The sequence below is a fragment of the Staurois parvus genome, unplaced genomic scaffold (genome assembly GCF_062004578.1).
Source record: "Staurois parvus isolate SC_StPar_1 unplaced genomic scaffold, SC_StPar_1.0 ptg001270l, whole genome shotgun sequence".
Taxonomy (NCBI): domain Eukaryota; kingdom Metazoa; phylum Chordata; class Amphibia; order Anura; family Ranidae; genus Staurois; species Staurois parvus.
Genome location: NW_028319066.1, coordinates 1,208,383 through 1,229,335, shown reverse-complemented (window position 1 = coordinate 1,229,335; position 20,953 = coordinate 1,208,383). Strand labels below are relative to the sequence as shown.

The 20,953-nt window shown below is 43.5% G+C and overlaps 1 protein-coding gene across 2 annotated transcripts in view; it reads left to right on the top strand.

Annotated features, from left to right (window-relative positions):
• Nucleotides 1-13,242, top strand: part of WLS (Wnt ligand secretion mediator) — an 80,007-nt gene extending 66,765 nt beyond the window's left edge. Inside the window, exons 9-13 of one of the 2 annotated variants that reach the window (XM_089660754.1) lie at nucleotides 3,117-3,260; nucleotides 6,462-6,545; nucleotides 6,764-6,917; nucleotides 8,329-8,401; nucleotides 12,649-13,242. In XM_089660754.1, the coding sequence (XP_089516880.1) occupies nucleotides 3,117-3,260; nucleotides 6,462-6,545; nucleotides 6,764-6,917; nucleotides 8,329-8,375 (429 nt within the window). In that variant the 3' untranslated portion in view covers nucleotides 8,376-8,401; nucleotides 12,649-13,242. The remainder of the gene's footprint in view (nucleotides 1-3,116; nucleotides 3,261-6,461; nucleotides 6,546-6,763; nucleotides 6,918-8,328; nucleotides 8,402-12,648) is intronic. The other variant, XM_089660753.1, reaches the window with a different exon arrangement.
• The last annotated feature ends 7,711 nt before the right edge of the window (nucleotides 13,243-20,953 follow it).

Below are 20,953 nucleotides of genomic sequence, written 5' to 3'. Positions count from 1 at the left end.
TAGTGAACAAACTGAATTACTGCCCATTGTCCTAGAATGAGGAAGAACCCCCTTTTGGCATTTGTGAAGGGATGAGATCTCTGTATACATTTTGTTTGAAGAACCTACTTTTGGCCCACCTCACCCTAACATGTTGGGTTATATATTTTTTTTTTCATTGGTTCCCAAGCGCGTCTCCTTAAGAATCATTGTTTCCAGGCATAACACTGATAGTGGCCTGCAAACATGAAACTTGCTGAAGTTTGAAATAAATGGCTGCATAATTTGAGGCTGTATCTGTGCTGTAAACTAGCAGTACTGGAGGCACAGTTGGCCAAGGGGCACTATCCTAAAATGAGGAATAGACTTTTATTTTGGGGATTTGTTAAGGAATAGGATGGATAGACACCTTCTATTCTAAGAACCTACTTTTGATTCACCTCACTGTAACATGTTGGGTTATATTTATTTTTCATTGGTTCCCAAGTGCTACTCCATAGAAATCATTGTTTCCAGGAATGGCACTAATGGTGACCAGAAAACCTGAAATTGTTGTTGCAGTTATCATTTTCCTCCCATTCCACAATTATGTGCCACTTTGTGTTGGTCCATCACATAAAATCCCAATAAAATACATTTACATTTTGGTTGTAACATGACAAAATGTGGAAAATTTCAAGAGGTTTGAATACTTTTTCAAGGCACTGTATACAAGCAGTACTGGAGTCATATGCATGACGTGGCGGCTCACTATCCTAAAACGAGGAATATCCCTTTATTTTGGGGAATTCTTTAGGAATAGGATGAGTAGATACCTTCTGCTCTAAGAAAGCTATACTTTGCTTCACATGTATATATGTGAAATATTAAAGTGATGGTACCCCTAGACAACAGATGCCACTGAGATATCCAGATGAAATCGGACTGTTTAAAGGTCTGTTATACAAACTGTTCTCCAAATTGGCTGAGCATGCATTTTTATTCTTTTGGAGGGAGGGAGGATGACAAGATAAAAACAAAAAACAGATAAAAAAAAAAAGCAAAAAACAGTTTCACACAATTGTCCTTATACAGGACAGTAACCGTTCTTACGATTGTCTCTGCCTTGCATATTTTTTATGCTTTTTTTTCATCCATAGAGGAAATTATTCACTGTGTGAATGAGACAAAGATGTTTGCTGGGCTGGGTGTGGCCCTCTGTCTTGCCAGTTAACATGGTTGTGAAATTCTGGGCGTGCTGCAAGGGTAGTCTGTTTTGTTAAACAGAAATTATAATGTTTATGGCCCAGGTTTATGTGAATTCCTTTTTTTTTTTTACATTTTATATCACAATCAGTATTCCAATTCATCCCATGTATATGTTTTCAGTAGGGTTGAGGCTAGGGCTCTCTGTAGATCACTCAACTTTGTCCACACCAAATTCAACAAACCTTTATGGAGCTGGCTTTGTACACAGGGAAGCAGTCATGCTGAAAAGGGTCTTCCCCAAACTTTTAATACAAGGTTGGAATTGTCCAAATTGTCTTTGTATGCTATAACTTAACCCCCCTGGCGGTATTCCCGAGTGTAGCTCGGGGTAAAGTTTCAGTACCAAAAGTGGTAACCCCGAGCTACACTTGGGAATACACTGCAGCGTTGCTCAGGGATTTCCTGCAGCACTTACCTTGTCCTGCGCTCCCACAATGTCCCTCCTGCAGTGTCCCCGGCCATCTCCTCCGGCCGATGCCGGCATCCATCTTCCAGGTTCCGTTCCCTGCGACGTCGGGACGTACGGGGGACGGAACTGGTGGGAAATTTAAAAATGTTAAAAAGTGACATTCACTAAATACACTAAAATCACATAGTATTACATTCCTGTATCAAACCATTTCACATACATTTTGTCCCGAGTGCTTTGTCCGGCGCCCTGCCTGCATTTTTATTGTTCTTTCTGCCTGGAAACTGAGAAATGTCCATGGTGTCCAAAAAGCGTCCCTTTAGGTCAAAAGCGGTTTTAGACTGTCTAGAGAACAGCGATAGTAAATCAGAACCACTTGCAGAATTGAGTGATAATGATTCGTGGGGGAAATTCGTCATCAGACACTGAAAAAGATTCTGCGACTTTGCTCAGTGATGTGCGAACTTGGCGCTCTATTTCAGATTTTTGTGTTTTTGGTTTGATTTTATTATTGAATTAAATTTATTATTATATTATTTATGATTATTTATTAAATTATAATTTATGATTTCGTGTTTCAAATTTTAATACACCCGGGATGTTTACTAGATTCTTGTTCGGACAGATTTCAGTGAGTTGTTATTAAAAATTACAGGCCTACAATAAAAAAAAAACGACATATTTGCATGCAAAAAAATGTACCGCTTTGAGCACAGAAATACTGACATAATCAGACCCCTAGGGAGGCTACACAATACCCTTCACTGTAAAGACGTAAACCTAATTTGGAAGGATGTCCACATTCTTTTTTTATATGAAGATCCACAGTATATCACCAGACACCACCTAGTTTGAGGTTTAGTTTGTCTGATTGAAAACGTGGACTAAGCCGTCATAAGACATTAGTTACTTCTATGACAGACTGAAATGTGTGCAAATTTCAGCTTGAGCTTTTTGGTTCTGTAAACAACTGGTTTCTCTCTGCAAAGCGGAGGAGGATACACTGTTAAAATGTAAAACGGAGACTAGATCTCCAACTGGTGGCTGAAAAATAGAATACAGCATTCAGAAATTCTTGGATTTTATACATTATCTTTTCCTCCACCTTAAATGGGCGATTATGTGGAATAATGATTTGTAAACACCTGCAGAGAAAATGCAGCGCAGGAATTTCTTAAGTGCTTTTCAAATATGGAAGCTCTTAGATTAATATCCACCAATGTTCATAGCAACTCTAATATAAATTGTGTTTAAATATTTACCATTGCTCGAAGCATGTTTTTGTTCTCCTTTTTGTTACGTACAAATGTTTCCAGATGTCTCCCCCCTCCTCCCCTCTTCTGGGGTCATCTCATTCTTTAAACTTTAAAGGGTTTTTGGTTGCCCTGGAGTGTTGTGGTTTGTGATGTGTTCAGACATCTGTATGTGGAACGCACAACTTTGTCATTCAGCGAAGGTTTTCCTTAATTGGCCTCTTCAGATGGCTTTCATCATTGTTGCTGGAATCTGTGCCTGTCTTTATTTCTTGTTCCTGTGTTTCATGGTCTATCAGGTTTTTCGAAACATTAGCGGGAAGCAGAGCAGTTTGCCAGCGATGTGTAAAGCTCGCCGCCTACACTACGAGGTGGGAGACTGATTGGATTTACTTTTAAGCCTTGTGTATAAGTTGTGGTGTAAAAAGGCCATGATTTACTAAAGTAGACTTGTTTTTGGGGTTGTTTTTGTAAGAGGGTCAGTCCACTCAGAAGTTTTATTTTAGTTTTAGAAGGAGCCTGGTGGATGTTCTCCACCTCAAGACTGGCTGAGTCAACTCAAGCTTCTTATGTCTTGCAGATGCCCAACAGCAAGCTCTCCCTGCCATAATATCCATCCCTTTTCCTGTCCACCTTGGAATGTCAGGTGTTAGAACATTCCCCATAATATTATTATTATACAGTATTTATAAAGCGCCAATAGTTCGCTCAGCGCTGTACATTACAAAGGGGGAACATGTGACAGAACAATACCAATACCAATACCAATACAATGCAAAACATGAGGGGATTGAGGGCCCTGCTCTTTCAAGCTTACAATCTAGGAGGGAGGGGGTGGTGGCACAGGAGGAGATAGCTGTGGGGGATGGAGTGGTAGGAAGAGTGGAGGAGGTCGGCAAGTTAGCAGGGGGTGGGGTAGGCTTCCCTGAAGAGATGGGTTTTCAGGGTGCGCCTAAAGGAGCGGAGAGTAGGTGATAATCTGATGGGTTGGGGCAGGGAGTTCCAGAGGATGGGTGACGCCCTGGAGAAGTCCTGGAGGCGGGCATGGGAGGAGGAGACCAGGGAACTAGAGAGAAGGAGGTCTTGTGAGGAGCGGAGTGTGCGTGTTGGGTGGTACTTGGATATTAGGTCAGTGATGTAGTTCGGGGCAGTGTGGTGGACGGCTTTGTATGTCAGTGTTAGGATTTTGAATTTGATCCGTTGCGCAATCGGAAGCCAGTGGAGGGATTGGCAGAGGGGGGTGGCGGAAACGGAGCGGTTGGAAAGGTGAATGAGTCTGGCAGCCGTATTCAGGATCAACTGAATAGAATAAAAATCCTGCAGGGATGTTGGGAGCCCTTCATACGAGGCACAACATTTGTGAGAGGCGGGGACTCCACACAGAGATCTCAACAATAGAGTCAGATAGTGTAATCCTTTTTCCCCCTTTTCAAACGTTGAAATAAAAGTTTTGGATGGACTGACTTTTAATGTCTCTAGCTATTTCTAGACCTAGGATTCCACTAGGACAACACAAGTTAGACTCCTCACCCAGAGACCACATACCCCTTTTGCTTACCACTGTGATAGTCTATTTAGGGGTGTAACCGCCATGGAATCCTTTATGTAGCACAGACCCCAGACCAGTCTTGCAGTTCTGTCCCAAGTTCTATTCCCTATTGGGTGCATTTCATCCAGGCACACTGCAGTTCCACAGTCTCACAACTAAGTACCTAGGCACTGAGTGTCTTTTCCAAGTTTAATGTTGGCTAAACCTGGACAGGGTGTAGGCTGAGCCTTAGGATATTCCAAATTTAGTGCAAAGTGTGACAGAGGACGCTCTCTGATAATAACTAAACTCTTCAGGGTGGACCCCTTGTGATTAGTAGTGAATGGACATACAGCTTAGGGGACTCCAACTATAGAAGCAGCCCTAAGCCAGCAGTTCTTGAACAGTCTCCTCAAAGGGTAAATGACAACAGTCACAAGGATCTGTCTCAGACATCTACTCATCGTGTTCTGTATACATGGATGCCTCCTTCCAATACCATCTTAGACCCTGTACTGAGCCTCCAGGCCATATCCTTTGTAGACTTCCTCCCAACTGACTCTAGCTGCTTCAGAGATAGGCCCCCCAGCTCCCCCTGAGCTGGGACCTCATTGAGACTCCTGCAGACTTCAGCTAGTTTTCCCAGAAGGGAAGGAGCCCTTTAGGCTGGGTCTTCCCCTCCAGGACAAGCACCTTGATGTTCCAAGCAATAGCCTTTTTTACATGCCTAAACCCCCTACTGGTCATTATTTCACCAGGGATTGGGTGCGTCTGTATGAATATGCAAGTCCAGGGTTTGCCTCTCCCAACAGAATACATTCTATAATTCACTAGAAAGCAGGGGGAAAGAGCCTGCAGCCAGCAGAACCCAGGAGCAATCAAACTTTGCTACCCTGACTACAGAGGAGCCAGAACACTAAATTGACCTTATTCCTACTAACAAGAGAGTGCTACATTCATTTCATGTATGTTTCAGTTGACCCTCTCTTTCCCAAATTGTGATATCCTGTAACATTAACTGCTGTGATTGTTTTTTTTAACAGAAAACTTTATTAAAAGTTTTTGAAAGAACAAATGTACCACACCGTGAAAAGTAGTGCCACAGTTCAAGTATCATAGATATGCACAATATAGATATAGAAGTACATAGTCTGTATAAATCTCACAAAAATATAATTCCTAGACAAAATGTCGGAGACATATACAATTACAGGACATAAGTTTTCAATTGACATAAGTTAAACATGGGGAAGTTGGAAGGAGGAGGGGTTAAACAGAATCCAACCATGTAGATCAGATTTTTTCATATTTAGCTGGGTAGCCTTTACTCATATAGGTCAACTGGTATAGTGGAAGTGTGGATCTAACAGCTGAACCCCAATCAATGTAAGAGGGTGTTTGTAGACCAACAGTAGTTTAGCATGTTTTGAGATGGAGTCGTAAAGACCCAACAACAGAACCAAAGGATCCGGGGGTCATGGATACCTTTAGTGCCTTAGTCAAGGTCGATACTTGTTTCCAATACACAACTGCTGTGAATTTAAGATCAATAAATACACTGAACAAGAAAATAATTTCTTGCTACAGGTAGAAAGAAAAAAAAAAACACATTAATGGGGATTGTTCTGGAGTGGGGTTAAATTTGGGTAATAGTTAGGTCAGCCGTTCTCAACCAGGGCTCTGTGGAACTCTAGGGTTCCTCCAAAGGTTGCTAGGGGTGGCTTGAGCTGTGGTGATTTGACCTCCCATCTAATGGTGCCTTCATAGTTCCAAGTCCATCGCCATTAGGCAGAGCAAATAGCATGACACTGTTGATCTTTTTTAGCTGACAGTAAGGGGAACATTCTGTCCAGTTATCACCAATGTTATAGGCATTTTCCTAATCACCCCAAGGAACCATTCTTAGCAGCGGTTTCGTGAGACCTGAAAGTTACTTTAAGGGTTGCACTGGTGTAAAAAGGTTCAGAAAGGGTGGCCTAGACATACCCTTTAATTTTCCCCTTTCCACCTTCCATTAACTCTGACGTTTATTTTTGTCTTGCAGGGTTTGATTTTCAGATTCAAATTTCTGATGATCGTCACACTGGCCTGTGCAGCTTTAACCACAGTGTTCTTCATCACAACACAGGTCAGCCTAAAAGTTCTCTGTTTTCAGTTGGTACACGTCGATGCTTATTGCCTGCTTGGATTTCTGACTTTTACTTGACTCGCCTGATCTGCATACTTGTTCTGAGTCAGTGACTTTGAAAGTCCTGAGGCCAAAGCAGGGGAGACAAAAGTATTTAAGGGCCAGGTATACATCCAAGTATAACTTGACCTCCATTGTCTACCTCCCTATGTCTGTAGGTATCGGAAGGCAACTGGAAATGGGGTGACTTTTCCATTGAGTTGAGCAGCGCCTTCTTCACTGGTATCTACGGCATGTGGAACCTGTACGTGTTCGCTCTTATGTTCCTGTATGCTCCATCACACAAGAATTACGGCGACGACCAAAAGAATGGTAAGAACTCCTCTTGGCAAAACCCCAGGTGTCATAGATTTCCTAAAACTAGGACATGAATGCAATCTGCCCAGTGCACCAGATTTTCATACAAGCGGTTGTGTTTTCTAAGCCAGGCCACCCAATCCTTAATTTTTTATTTTTTTGCACCAAAAGCTCATTTAAAGCATATCCAAACCCAACCACAAAACTAATATATTGTGACTTACTGACTGTTGGAAGTTGAGGCTACATCATATTTGTTTTTTTTTTTTGTACATTTTCTGCAAGTACCAAAAAATAGCTGCTGAATCCTGTCCATGTAATTTCCTGTGGTCTTATGTAATGGAGAGGGGGGATGTGTTTGTAGTCTAAGGCCCCGTTCACACCTAGTGATTTGGAATCACTGGGAGAAATGCAGTGTGATTTTTGCCACAATTGTCACAGAACAAAAACACACAGAAATCAGCAAATGAGCGTGAAAAAAAAAAAACCACACAAGCTTTTCGCCCAAAAAGGTACCGGACCTCCTTCTTTTGCTCAACAGATGCAAAACAACAGGAATGGGAACCTAGGGTGACAACGATGCTTCTACATAGTTAAGTATAATAAGTGATTATCATCGACCGAGGACAGGAAGTGTTACTGGCAGGAAAGGAAAAATAAAACTAAAAAAAAAAACTAAAATATAAGCTGAAAAATAAAACTAATGCAGCCAGCATATATAAGGACTGCTAAGCTGCGGTATATTATAATTCTGTTCCTTGGTACTTTAACACTTCTTAAACTTTCTTTCTGTGAAAACAGGAGTCAGCAATTGTCAACTGCATAAATTGTGCCCTTCTGCACAGCTTTATCTCACCTTAAAGAGGCACCACTCCCCCCCCCCCCTATTTTTTTAATTTTTCCTCCCCCGATTACCTGATGCTGGGCTGAGGACATCTCAGATATTCACTCGCACAGTGGATCCAGCTTTGTCCTGCTGAGATCCCCTTCTCAGCAGCCACCACTGGGTCCCGTGTCACCATGTCTCTCTGTAAAGTCATCAGAAGGCTGCACCGCCTCTGTCAAGTTCTGGCACAGCCTTCTGATGATGAGCCACTAGCCCTCCTCCCCTCCTCTGTTGGTGAATGGGGATGATGTGCAAGGCTCCCTGTGACTCCTGGGATATGAATGTCACACATCCCAGGAGTCACTGGGGGCACCAATGTCATTCTCCAAGGCGAATGATGGAGAATTTGGGTGGGACAAAACTAACTGTATTAAAAAAGATAAAGAAAAAAACTCAATATATGTGCAGAGGAGTGGGGCAGCAGGATGGGGAGGAGCCAAATGAATTTAAAGGGTAAACATCCACTTTCACTTTATTTGTAATAGAGTTGGGAGGAATTCGTTCCTCTGTCAGGTTTTAAATGTTATCTGTTTGTGATAGGCTACAAAGAGGGTGTTCCGGCATCCACAGCTGTAATGAAAGGATAAAAAGCAGACTACTCCAAACCCGACTGGTATGTGAGTCAAGCAGATTCAGTTTACATTACATCTAAACCCAATCATTAAAATCTCCTGTGAACTTTCAAACATTAATTTCAAAAGTTGATTTCGATTTTTCTAAATCTTCTGCTTTGATTAACCGCTTCAGCCCCAAGCCTATCCTGACACACCTCTCCTACATGTAAAAATCAGCTTCTTCCTTTTTTTGGCTCGAAAACTACTTAGAATTGTGTATTTTTTTTAAGCAGGGGCCCCAGAAAATAAAATGGTAGGGGATTGCAATTTTTTATGTCACATAAGCATTTTTTTTTAAATGCACTTAAATTTTTAATTCACAAAATACAATATAATACCCAATTGTAAATAGATTCCTAACATGTCACGCTTTAAAATTGCATGGCATCAAACTACGGTACTTAAAAATCTCCATAGTTGATGTTTTAGAAGCCTTTGCAGGGTACACAGGAGGTCTAGTGTTATAAATCTTGCTTTCGCTCTGATGTTTGCGGCAATACCTCACATGTGTGGCGGAAAATGAACACTGCACGTCACCCTAAACTTCACCATTGTGAAACATGGTGGTGGCAGCATCATGTGGTAGGGATGCTTTTTTTGAGCAGGGAAAGGGAAGTTGGTCAGAGTTGATTGGAAGATGGATGGAGCCACATATAGGGCAATCTTAGAAGAAAACCTGTTAGTCTGCAAAAGACTTGAGACTGGAGTGGAGGTTCACCTTCCAGCAGGACAACAACCCAAAACATCCAGCCAGAGCTACAATGGAATGGTTTAGAGCAAAGCATATTCATGTGTTTAGAATGACCCAGTCAAAGTCCAGACCTAAATCCAATTGATGATTAGAGGTTGTTCTCTAACAAACCTCTGAAGACTTCACAGAACAGCTGTATTTATACTGAGATTAAATTGCACATAGGTGAACTATATTTACTAATTAGATGACTTCTGAAGGCAATTGGTTCCACTAGATTTTAGTTAGGGGTATCAGGGTAAAGGGGGCTGAATACAAGAGCACGTCACACTTTTCACATATTTATTTGTAAAAAAAATGTTGAAAACCATTTATAATTTTCCTTCCACTTCACAATTATGTGCCACATGTGTTGGCCACATAAAATCCTAATAAAATAAATTTATGTTTTTGGTTGTAACATGACAAAATGTGGAAAATTTCACGGGGTATTTATACTTTTTCAAGGCACTATATCCACCCACTGTCTCCCCCTTTAGGGGAGTCCTGGTATAGTTTTGCATTACAGCCTAACTTGTGGATGCTGCCATGTGGCAATGGTTTAGCCACCATCTTGGAGATGAGTACTTTGCCTTCCTCTTGCCTGTGAGCTGTTTTGGTTGGAGGGAGATCCTGTTTTTATTAGTCTTCTGAAGTGAGTGCTGATGCTCCTCTGACTGCTATGCAATTGACACACATGTTTCTCCCCCTCTGCCTGCCATGAGGGTGTTGGAGTTGGCTGCTGTGGATTGGGGACATTGTCTGAAGTGCTTGGACCATGAATCTCCCCTTTGTAACAGCCTGGTGAAGAAGGGGGTCAGTCTTCTGACTCAGCCCAATGGGTCTCTTTTGGCTTTTTGTGAGGAATGGCATGGGTATGAATTGGTCCCTAACAGGGTTTTCATTTCCAAGGTCCTCCCTCTGGGTCATCAGGGTCATCCTTGTCCCTGGATTAAATTTTTATTCCTTTTATGCAGGGGTTTTGTTACCCACATGGAATGCACTTCACTCTCCCTCTCTCTCCATCTGTTGAAAAGGTTTTCTGAACTGTTGTGGTACTGGAAGTGTCCCATATATCAACAGCAGAACAGCAATGTCCTGCTCCTTTCTCAGTCCTACTTTACTGGGGTGGAATGTGGCCTGCCCAACTAGCTAACACGTCAGAACCCAGGTCACCTAGAGTGGTCTCTCTATATAGAGTTTTCCACCAGATCTGTCTCCATTGGGGGTTGTCAAGCAGGACCTGGTGGCCTATTGCTTCTCCATTTAGGGTGTTCTCACACAGAACCTGGTGGCCTCTTGCTTCTAGTGGAGGTGGACAGGTTGTGTCCAGGACCAAAACATACACCCACCATACAGGGCAAGAGAAGCCCTACAGTGAAGGGGCCATATCTAGAGAATAAGAGCAGTTGTTGAAAATTTACACCCAGCACACAGAACCAGAGAAGTGGTACTGTGCAGAGTCCATACATAAGAGAATTAGAATAGATACTGAGAATTACATCCAGCATGCAGGTCAAGAGAAGTGTTATTGTGAGAGTACATACATACAGAATTATATCCCAGCCCCAGGACCGTACAGAGGTGCAGACCTACTGATATGGGGCTGAAGGTGCTATCAATGGACTACAAGTGTGGTGACGTCACCGCACTTGTGCTCCATTGAGTCCCTCTGCCACGGTGGCAAATTGGCTTTCCATTTACATTGACTGCACAGCCACGTTGAATGTAAAAGAATGCAGTGGGGAGAAGAAACCCATTGTTCAGGTAAGTGCGGGGGTGGGGGGTCCGGAGTTTGATGGTGGTGTTGGATTATATGACTTTTTCATGTTTCACTTTGGGTGTAACATTGACACACCATTACAAGGTTGGACTAAACCTTTAATAAAACTGGACATTGACTGGTAAATTTGTGAATGAACATTTGTTGAGTTTAACATTCAATTTTAGAATGAATTAACTTTCCAAAATGGCAACCGCATTTACTGTTAAAAATTTGTTAGTACGTGAAACATTTTCCATTTTTCTCCTTCCAATTGTCACACCATTTTCACTGATAATTCTACCACTTTGCAAAACTCTGGTTCGGCTGCAATTTGAGTATGCTGTCCAGTTCCGGTCACCATTCCTCAGGCAGGATGTGCTGGAAATGGAGAGAGTCCAGAGAAGGGCGACAGAACTAATAAGAGAGCTGGAGGATCTCCGTTCTGAGAAACAATTACAAACCTTGAAGTTATTCTCCCTGGAGAAGGGGGTATGAAAGCGATATACATGTATCTTAATGGTGATTCCAGCACTGGGAGGAAACTATTCAGTCTCAGATCACTCAAGAAGGGGAGAATGTCACCAGCACACCTATGATCGCTAATATGGGTCCAAAAGTTTTAATGAACGATCACATAGTTACAGCAAGGCAACGTTTCGGAGTCTCTCAGGACCCCTTCATCAGGCATGTGTTGGTGACATTCTCCCTTGCTGGTTCTGTTCGGTTCCAGCCGACAGTCGCTGCAACACCCACTTATACACATCGTCATTTTTAACGCAGGATCGTGTGCGTTTGGATTGTACACTTGCAGATCACTCAGGAAGACACGGGGCCACTCAATGAAGTTGGGCGAGAAGCGGTTTCACCTTAAACTGCTTAAGAGGTTTTTTTTTTTGTTTTTAGTTTTTTTTTTTTACTGTAGAACGGTAAAGATGTGAATAAAAAAAGTTAACGGTAAGGATGTGAAACTTTCTTTCACAAAATGATTCTCCTTTGCTCTCGGTTTGCTAGATGGTAAAACGCCGAATGTCCTCACTTCTCTGACTACACACAAAACATGACAGCTTCTTTTCTCTATACAAAATCAACTGGGTGTCTCTTCCCACAACGGACAAGCCAAGCCTTATTTGCCAAAGAATTGTTAGGCAGGGGCTCAGTATCACACGCTGATTGCATTCCTGAGGGAGGGAGAATGAGGGGATACATGAAGACTTCTTAATACAGTGAGAGCCTGTGCCTGGCTCTTGTATGCATGATTACTACACCTTCCCCCCCTCAGGTGATGGCATCTGAGTTTAAGAGCAATACCAAAGTGTAGAAGTTTGGGGCAAAATGGAGAACCGCACCTCTCCCTGTGGGCATGATTGTGACAAACAGGACCCTTAAAGATTGTATACAAGTCTATTGTTCGCTTCCAGGAAGCGCACAGCGCATATTGACCTTTCTTTTTGGGGCTCAATATTATCTGGTAAGAGGCAGTGTGATTGGTGTTGGTAAAGGATCTTTTCCTCTTGGTGGTTTCTTGGGAATATCTGTTGGGTCTTGATTGATGAACGTTTCCTACATACAAAAAGCTTTGGATTGGACTTTTTGTTATACTAAGAATGTTTTTAAGAATTTTTTGTTTTAGCGCTGTAAATTCTGTATGTATGTTGAATACATTGTAGGTGATGAACGCCCATAACAAAGGTTAAACAATTTACAGAACCACATTCCACTCTCTCCATATTGATCACTGTCATTCCTTGCAGGCAGAGACGGCATGAGCAGCGGGGAGGAGCTACAGTTAACGACCACAATCACGCACGCTGACGGACCGACAGAACTGTATCGACTGGCTGGAAAAGAGTCTCAGGAATAAGTCCCGTCACCTAAGGGTGGCCTTTGATGTAGACATTTTAGTTTCAATACATCCCACTTGAACACTGACCATAACTAGCCTTCCTTACATTTCCCGTATTTATAGCTGGAATTCTCTGTTAGAGGAGTGGGGAAAGAATGACTATTTGTAATGTAGCTTTTTTTTTATACATATATATATATATATATTCTACAGATACTTTTTGGTGAAGAGTGCTCACTTACACTGGTAAAGTATTCAGTGTTTTTAGTATTTTCTGCTGCTCAGTCTGTTGGCTCAGCGTACGATCTTTCTGGTGTTCTGAAGCGCAGTTGCCCCGAGACTCACGGTATACACTGTGTGTGTATGTGTGTGTGTATATATATATATATATGTGTGTGTATGTAGATATATATATATATATATATACATACATACATACATACATACATACTATTCATGAGCAATATCTAATAAGCAATAAAATGAATTTTTGTTTTTTGTATCTTTTGTGTTGTTTTGTTCATTGTTGCTTAAAAAACAAGTCAAAGGATGGCTTCATTCAAGACGAAAATGATTGGTACATTAAACTTCACACTATTGCGGGTTTGTGGGCCACGTCTAAGAGGACATGGCAGGCCATTCATTTTAATGGGTTGCTGTGCCTGCGTTTCATGCAGGAAAAAGGTTCCTGCAGCGTTTTGAAAATGCAAATAGTCACCAGAAAAAGAATCCACAAATCTGTGTCGGTAACAATAACGAGGCAATGAAATTGTGGAACGGCAACCAATTCAAAAAGTGAAGGCTGTGGTCAGCCTAAAGCTACACCTTTAAAGCTATAAATGCAATTCTGTATTCAATATTGAATAATTAAATGGATTTTTTTTGTCAATAAAAGTAGTGTAAGTACTTGAAGTATTTAAAGCATTAAAACCCAACTCCGGCCAAAATGATTTGGATGGTTCAAGGAAAAGTTAAAGCCTCGGTCACATTTTTATTACGGTCAGAGGCCTGGTTGGAAATATATATATATATATATATATATATATATATATATTTATCCTCTGATAAGTGAGTTGAAAGCACTAACATTGTATTTTATTGCCACCTACTGGCCAAAATGTGATATTACACTTTTTTTGTATGCTGTCGTGCTATATTAGAATATTTCAAAGTAATCAGCTAAATGTAAAAATCAAATATACATACATATAGACAGGGGCTGTTTAAACCACTTGCCCTCCTGAGGATTTACCCCCCTTCCTGACCAGGCCATTTTTTTGCAATACGGCGCTGCGTTACTTTAACTGACAGTTGTGTGGTCATGCAATGCTGCACCCAAAAGAAATTTATGGCCTTTTTTCCCCCACAAATTTAGCTTTCTTTCGGTGGTATTTAATTGCCCGTGCATTTTTCATTCAAAAAAAAAAAAGACTGACAATTTTGAGAAAAAAAAACAATACTTTTGACTTTTTTCTATTAAACATATTCAGTAAAAAAAATAAATTTAGGCCAAAATGTATTCTGCTCCATGTCTTTGCTGAAAAAAAAAAATCCCAATATGTGTAAATTCATTGGTTTACGTGAAAGTTATACCGTCTACAAATGGCGGTATAGATACTGGAATTTTTTTCTTAATTTTTACTAGTAATGGTGGCGACCAGCGACTTATAACAGGACTGCGGGCATTCTGACACTGGGGGGAACTGACTTGGTATCACTGACATCCCCAGTGACACCAATACAGTGATCAATGCTAAAAAAAAAAAAAAAAAAAAGCACTAATGGCACTGGACAGGAAGGGGTTAACATGTGGGACGGTCAAAGTGTTAACTGTGCACTGGGAGTATTTTACTAGGGGTCCCTGTGTTTGTGCTTCACTGTAATCACACTGCTTTGAATGGCTGTACTGACACCAATAATGGGGCTCTATTCCTTCCACTGACACCAGCGAAGGGGGTGTTAGTTCTCCCACTGACATGAATGGCGAGGCCCCGTTCCTCCAGCTGACACCATGGATGGGGCACTATTCCTCCAAATGACACCAATGATGGAGCACTATTCCTCCCACTGACAGCAATGATGGGGCACCATTCCTCCCACTGACACCAATGATGGGGCACCATTCCTCCCACTGACACCAATGATGGGGCACCATTCCTCCCACTGACACCAATGATGGGGCACCATTCCTCCCACTGACACCAATGATGGGGCACTATTCCTCCCACTGACACCAATGATGGGGCACTATTCCTCCCACTGACACCAATGATGGGGCACTATTTCTCCCATTGACACCAATGATTTGGCTCTATTCCTTCCACTAACACCAGCGATGGGGTGTTATTTCTCCCATTGACACGAATGATGAGACACTATTCCTCCCACTGACACCAATGATGAGACACTATTCCTCCCACTGACACCAATAATGGGGCACTATTCCTCCCACCGATACCAATGATGGGGCACTATTGCCCTCAGGGACACCAATAATGAGGCACTATTCATCCCACTGACACCAATGATGGGGGACTATTCCTCCCACTGATACTAATGATGGGGCACTATTCCTCCCACTGACACCAATGGTGGGGCACTATTCCTCCAACTGACACCAATGATGAGGCTCTATTCCTTCCACTAACACCAGCAATGGGGTGTTATTTCTCCCACTGACACCAATGATGAGACACCATTCCTCCAACTGACACCAATGATGGAGCACTATTCCTCTTGCTGAGCACAAGTGATATGTACTGTAATATAACCACCAAGCACTGTGTACTCCCTCTGATGCTGTGGCATGTTCTACTCCCAACTGGCTTCAATCTGGTTCCCCTAGAGTCTGAAGGACAGTAAACTGGCTAGTAAAGTGTTTCTGTTCTTCAAGGGATTGGGTATTTATTGATCATATAACCAGAAGAAAGCACACAATCGACACATTTCTGGGCCACTTCATCAGAATATGAGTGTACAATACAATTTAGGAGGGCAGGTGCAGCACTCGTCCCCACAGCTGGCAGTGTACAGGAACATGCAATGTGTTTGCAGTCTCTGGCCACCTCTTGTTGCATGTCCATAGCCTTTGACCACCTTTTGCAGGTTCGTAATCTACTATGACTGCTTTCTGTAGCACTGCATTCATTGAAAATTATGTGTGGTCCTTTGTTTTATGGGCCACACTTCAGGCCCCCTTTATTAAAGCTAAAGTTTTGACATGGCAATTTTTATGGTTTCATTGGTTTAGCTTGGACCAATGCAACTGTGTATATACCATACATGAAGGATCTATGCAGAAGCCTGTATTAGGCACCGTTCCTACAGTGATCTCCACCAGCTTTCAGGTCCTGTGCCAAGTAGCTGCACTGTTGCATTGAGAAAACAGGTCATTCACTCAGCATGAGCACCCTTTACAATTTCTCAATGAATGGAAAGTGTTCTTTGGTTGGATGAGGTGGAGATCTTGATGTCACCACCCTGCCTTTCCACGACATCCACTCAGAGAGCACTTTGCATCAATTGGGAAAATGCAAGGTGTTCTCTGAATGGTGCCCATGTCAAGTGAGTGACTTTTTCACAGTGCAGCAGGGTAGCTGCCGGACATGGGACCTGGAAGCCTTTGCTGTTGTAGAATTTTGGAGCCTTAGCTGCCCCCCCCCCCCCCCATACAACGCTGTTTATTCTGAAGGAAAGGCTATACTGTGACTGCTGGAACTTGGCACCTTCACTTGGCTTCTTCCCAGAAATAGTGACTTTAGGAACCTTCTTCCAACTGGAATCTCCTCTCTCCAGCCAGGTGTTGAGATGCATGGTTCATAAAGCAGAAGGAGGATTCTTTAATAAGGGTTCCTAATGTGCAGTTGACTAGTTGGGGGAGATGGACATGATGGACTGACATGTCTTTGCAAAAAACAATTCACATCAGACGTCAACAGTGGTAGTGGAACATAAATCTGAGCCTTTAGGTCAGTGGTGGTCAATTTAAGAAACATAGGGGGCCTCAAGTGTGGCCTCTGACCTTATCGCTGGGCTACAAATATACAGTACATGTCATGCTTCAAAGACTGTGAACACGCTCCAGGAGCTGGCCATAGAGTGTGGACACGCTCCAGGAGCTGGCCATAGAGTGTGGACACGCTCCAGGAGCTGGCCATAGAGTGTGGACACGCTCCAGGAGCTGGCCATAGAGTGTGGACACGCTCCAGGAGGTGGCCATAGAGTGTGGACACGCTCCAGGAGGTGGCCATAGAGTGTGGACACGCTCCAGGAGCTGGCCATAGAGTGTGGACACGCTCCAGGAGCTGGCCATAGAGTGTGGACACGCTCCAGGAGCTGGCCATAGAGTGTGGACACGCTCCAGGAGCTGGCCATAGAGTGTGGACACGCTCCAGGAGCTGGCCATAGAGTGTGGACACGCTCCAGGAGCTGGCCAAATAGTGTGGACACGCTACAATAGATGGTCATAGAGTGTGGACATGCTACAGGAGATGGTCATAGAGTGCTGAGCATTTCGCTAGATGGTGCTACAAGAGGTAGTCAGAGAATAGGCATGTGCTACAGGAGATGGTCATAGAGTGTGCATATGCTACAAGAGATGGCCAAATAGTGTTGATACGCTACAATAGATGGTCATAGAGTGTGGACATGCTCCAGGAGCTGGTCATAGAGTGTGGACATGCTCCAGGAGCTGGTCATAGAGTGTGGACATGCTCCAGGAGCTGGTCATAGAGTGTGGACATGCTCCAGGAGCTGGTCATAGAGTGTGGACATGCTACAAGAGATGGCCAAATAGTGTAGATACGCTACAATAGATGGTCATAGAGTGTGGACACGCTACAGGAGATGGTCATAGAGTGCTGACCATTTCGCTAGATGGTGCTACAAGAGGTAGTCAGAGAATAGGCATGTGCTACAGGAGATGGTCAGATTGGTTAAGGCTTCTCTGCCACCTATGTAAATATAAATGCTGGCGCTGTTATTTTCTGACCTTTATTAGAACTGGAGAAGTGGCTTGGACAAGCTCTGACACATCCTCACCATTACAGAAGTCCATTGAATATGACTAACTACAACTAGATATACCATTACCTGGACAAATGAGAACCTTAACATACACAGTGTTCCAAATACTGACTGATGAAGTCTGAAGGTCATACAACACCAGGGGCGGACTGACCATTGGGGAACTCTGGCACTGCCCGAGGGCCCGGGGTCAGTAGGGGGCCCCATAAGATGTCCCAGGTACCTTTCATAGGCTTTGTTGGGTGTGATTTGAGTGTGGGCGAGGACACAGGGGCCCCATGATCCCCTATTGCCTGGGGGTCCCATGAGTTGTCAGTCCGCCCCTGTACAACACGCACCAAAGTTCCACATGTGGCTGTAGGTTGAGCACCAGGGCTTTGTCATTGAGGAACTACAAATTCTGCTATCTCTAGCTATGCATGCTGCCACTTGTGGTTCTTCAGCCTCAGGATCTACATACTGTCTGCGGGAAGAAATATCACTGAAGGAACTCTACCAGCATTCAAATTGTTGGTATGTGTATCAGAAAATCTGCCTCCATCCCTGCATTTCACAGAAGACCCAATCTGCTTACAGATGAGCGGAGAGAGCAGCCTATCACAGGATGTCTTGCTTGAATGGGTTTTAATAAAGTCTCTTAAATGCTGTGAATGAGATGTTGCCCGCAGCCTGTTAATGAGAATTCCTCTGCTATGACACTCTAGATGAGTTTTGCCTTTACATTACAGTAGAGGATTGCCATCAAGCAATATGTAAAATGACAACATAACACAACAGTCACTGCAAAAAGCAATTTCTGCTAGGAAAAAAAAAAGTATAACACCAGAAAAATGTTTATACAGTCTAGCAGGACATTGGTCTCCGAACTGTGGCCCTTTGTTGGCCTTTATTTGGCACTTGGGGCTCTATTTCTCCCAACGACACCAATGATGGGACAATGCTCCTCCCACTGAAGCCTACGATGGGGCATTATTCTTCCCACTGACACCAAAGATGGGGCACTATTCCTCCCACTAACACCAATGATGGGGCACTATTCCTCCCACTGGCACCAATGATGGGGCACTATTCATCCCACTGACACCAATGATGGGACACTATTCCTCCCACTGACACCAATGATGGGGCACTATTCCTCCCACTGACACCAATGATGGGGCACTATTCCTCCCACTGATACCAATGATGGGGCACTAATCCTCCCACTGGCACCAATGATGGGGCACTATTCCTCCCACTGACACCAATGATGGGGCACTATTCCTCCCACTGACACCAATGATGGGGCACTATTCATCCCACTGACACCAATGATGGGGCACTATTCCTCCCACTGATACCAATGATGGAGCACTATTCCTCCCACTGATGCCAATGATGGGACACTATAACTCCCATTAACACCAACAACAAGGCATTATTCCTCCCACTGACAAAACAAGGGGGTACTAGTCCTAAAGCCAATGATGGGGCACTATTCCTCTCACTGATGCCATTGATGAGGCACTATTCCTCAAACTGACGATGATGGGGTAATATTCCTCCCACTGACACCAACGATGGGGCACTATTCCTCCTACTGAAGCCAACGATGGGGCACTATTCCTCCTACTGAAGCCAACTATGGGGCATTATTCTTTCCACTGACGCTAAAATGAAGCACTATTCCTCTCACTAATACCAATGATGAGTTACTATTCTCCCCATTAACACCAACAACAGGGTACTATTCCTCCCACTGATACCAACTAGGGGCACTAGTCCTAATGACGCCAATGATGGGGCACTATTCCTCCAACTGACATTGATGATGGGGCAATATTACTTCTAGATTGTAAGCTCTAATGAGCCGGGCCCTCTGTTTCCTCTTGTACCAAATTGTATTGTAACTAATGTCTACCTTCATTTTGTAAAGCGTTGCTTAAACTGTTGGCGCGATATAAATCTTGTATAATAATAATATTCCTCCCACTGACAACAATGATGCCTTCCTCTGCCACCAATGATGAGGCACTATTCCTGCGGTTCAAACCGCATCCAATCTGCATATACACTATATTGCCAAAAGTATTGGGCCGCCGGCCTTTACACGCACATGAACTTTGATGGCATCCCAGTCTTAGTCTGTAGGGTTCAATATTGAGTTGGCCCCGCCCTTTGCAGCTATAACAGCTTCAACTCTTCTGGGAAGGCCGTCCACAAGGTTTAGGAGGGTGTCTATGGGAAGGTTTGACCATTCTTCCAGAAGCACATTTGTCAGGTCAGGCACTGATGTCGGGGGAGGAGGCCTGGCTCACAGTCTCCGTTCTAATTCATCCCAAAGGTGTTCTATGGGGTTGAGGTCAGGACTCTGTGCAGGCCAGTCAAGTTCCTCCACCCCAAACTGGCTCCTCCATGACTTTATGGACATTGCTTTGTGCACTGGTGTGCAGTCATGTTGGAACAGGAAGGGGCCATCCCCAAACTCTTCCCACAAAGTTGGGAGCATGAAATTGTCCAAAATGTCTTGATACGCTGATGCCTTAAGAGTTCCCTTCACTGGAACTAGGGGGCCAACCCCAACCCCTGAAAAACAACCCCACACCATAATCCCCCCTCCACCAAACTTTACACTTGGCACAATGCAGTCAGGCAAGTACCGTTCTCCTGGCAACTTTCAAACCCAGACACATCCATCAGATTGCCAGACAGAGAAGCGTGATTGGTCACTCCAGAGAACACGTCTCCACTGCTCTAGAGTCCAGTGGCAGCGTGCTTTACGCCACGGCATCTGATGCTTTGCATTCCACTTGGTGATGTAAGGCTTGGATGCAGCTGCTCGGCCATGGAAACCCATTCCATGAATCTCTCTACACACTGTTGTTGTGCTCATCTGAAGGCCACATGAAGTTTGGAGGTCTTTAGCTATTGACTCTGCAGACAGTTGGCAACTTCATGCGCTGACCCCGCTCTGTCATGTGACGTGGCCTACCACTTGGTGGCTGAGTTGCTGTTGTTCCCAGTTGCTTCCACTTTGTTATAATCCCACTAACAGTTGAGCGTGGAATATTTAGTAGCCAGGAAATGTCACGGATGGACATATTGCACAGGTGGCCACCTATCACGGGACCACGCTTGGAGTCACTGAGCTCCTGAGAGCGACCCATTCTTTCACAAATGTTTGTAGAAGCAGTCTGCATGCCTAGGGG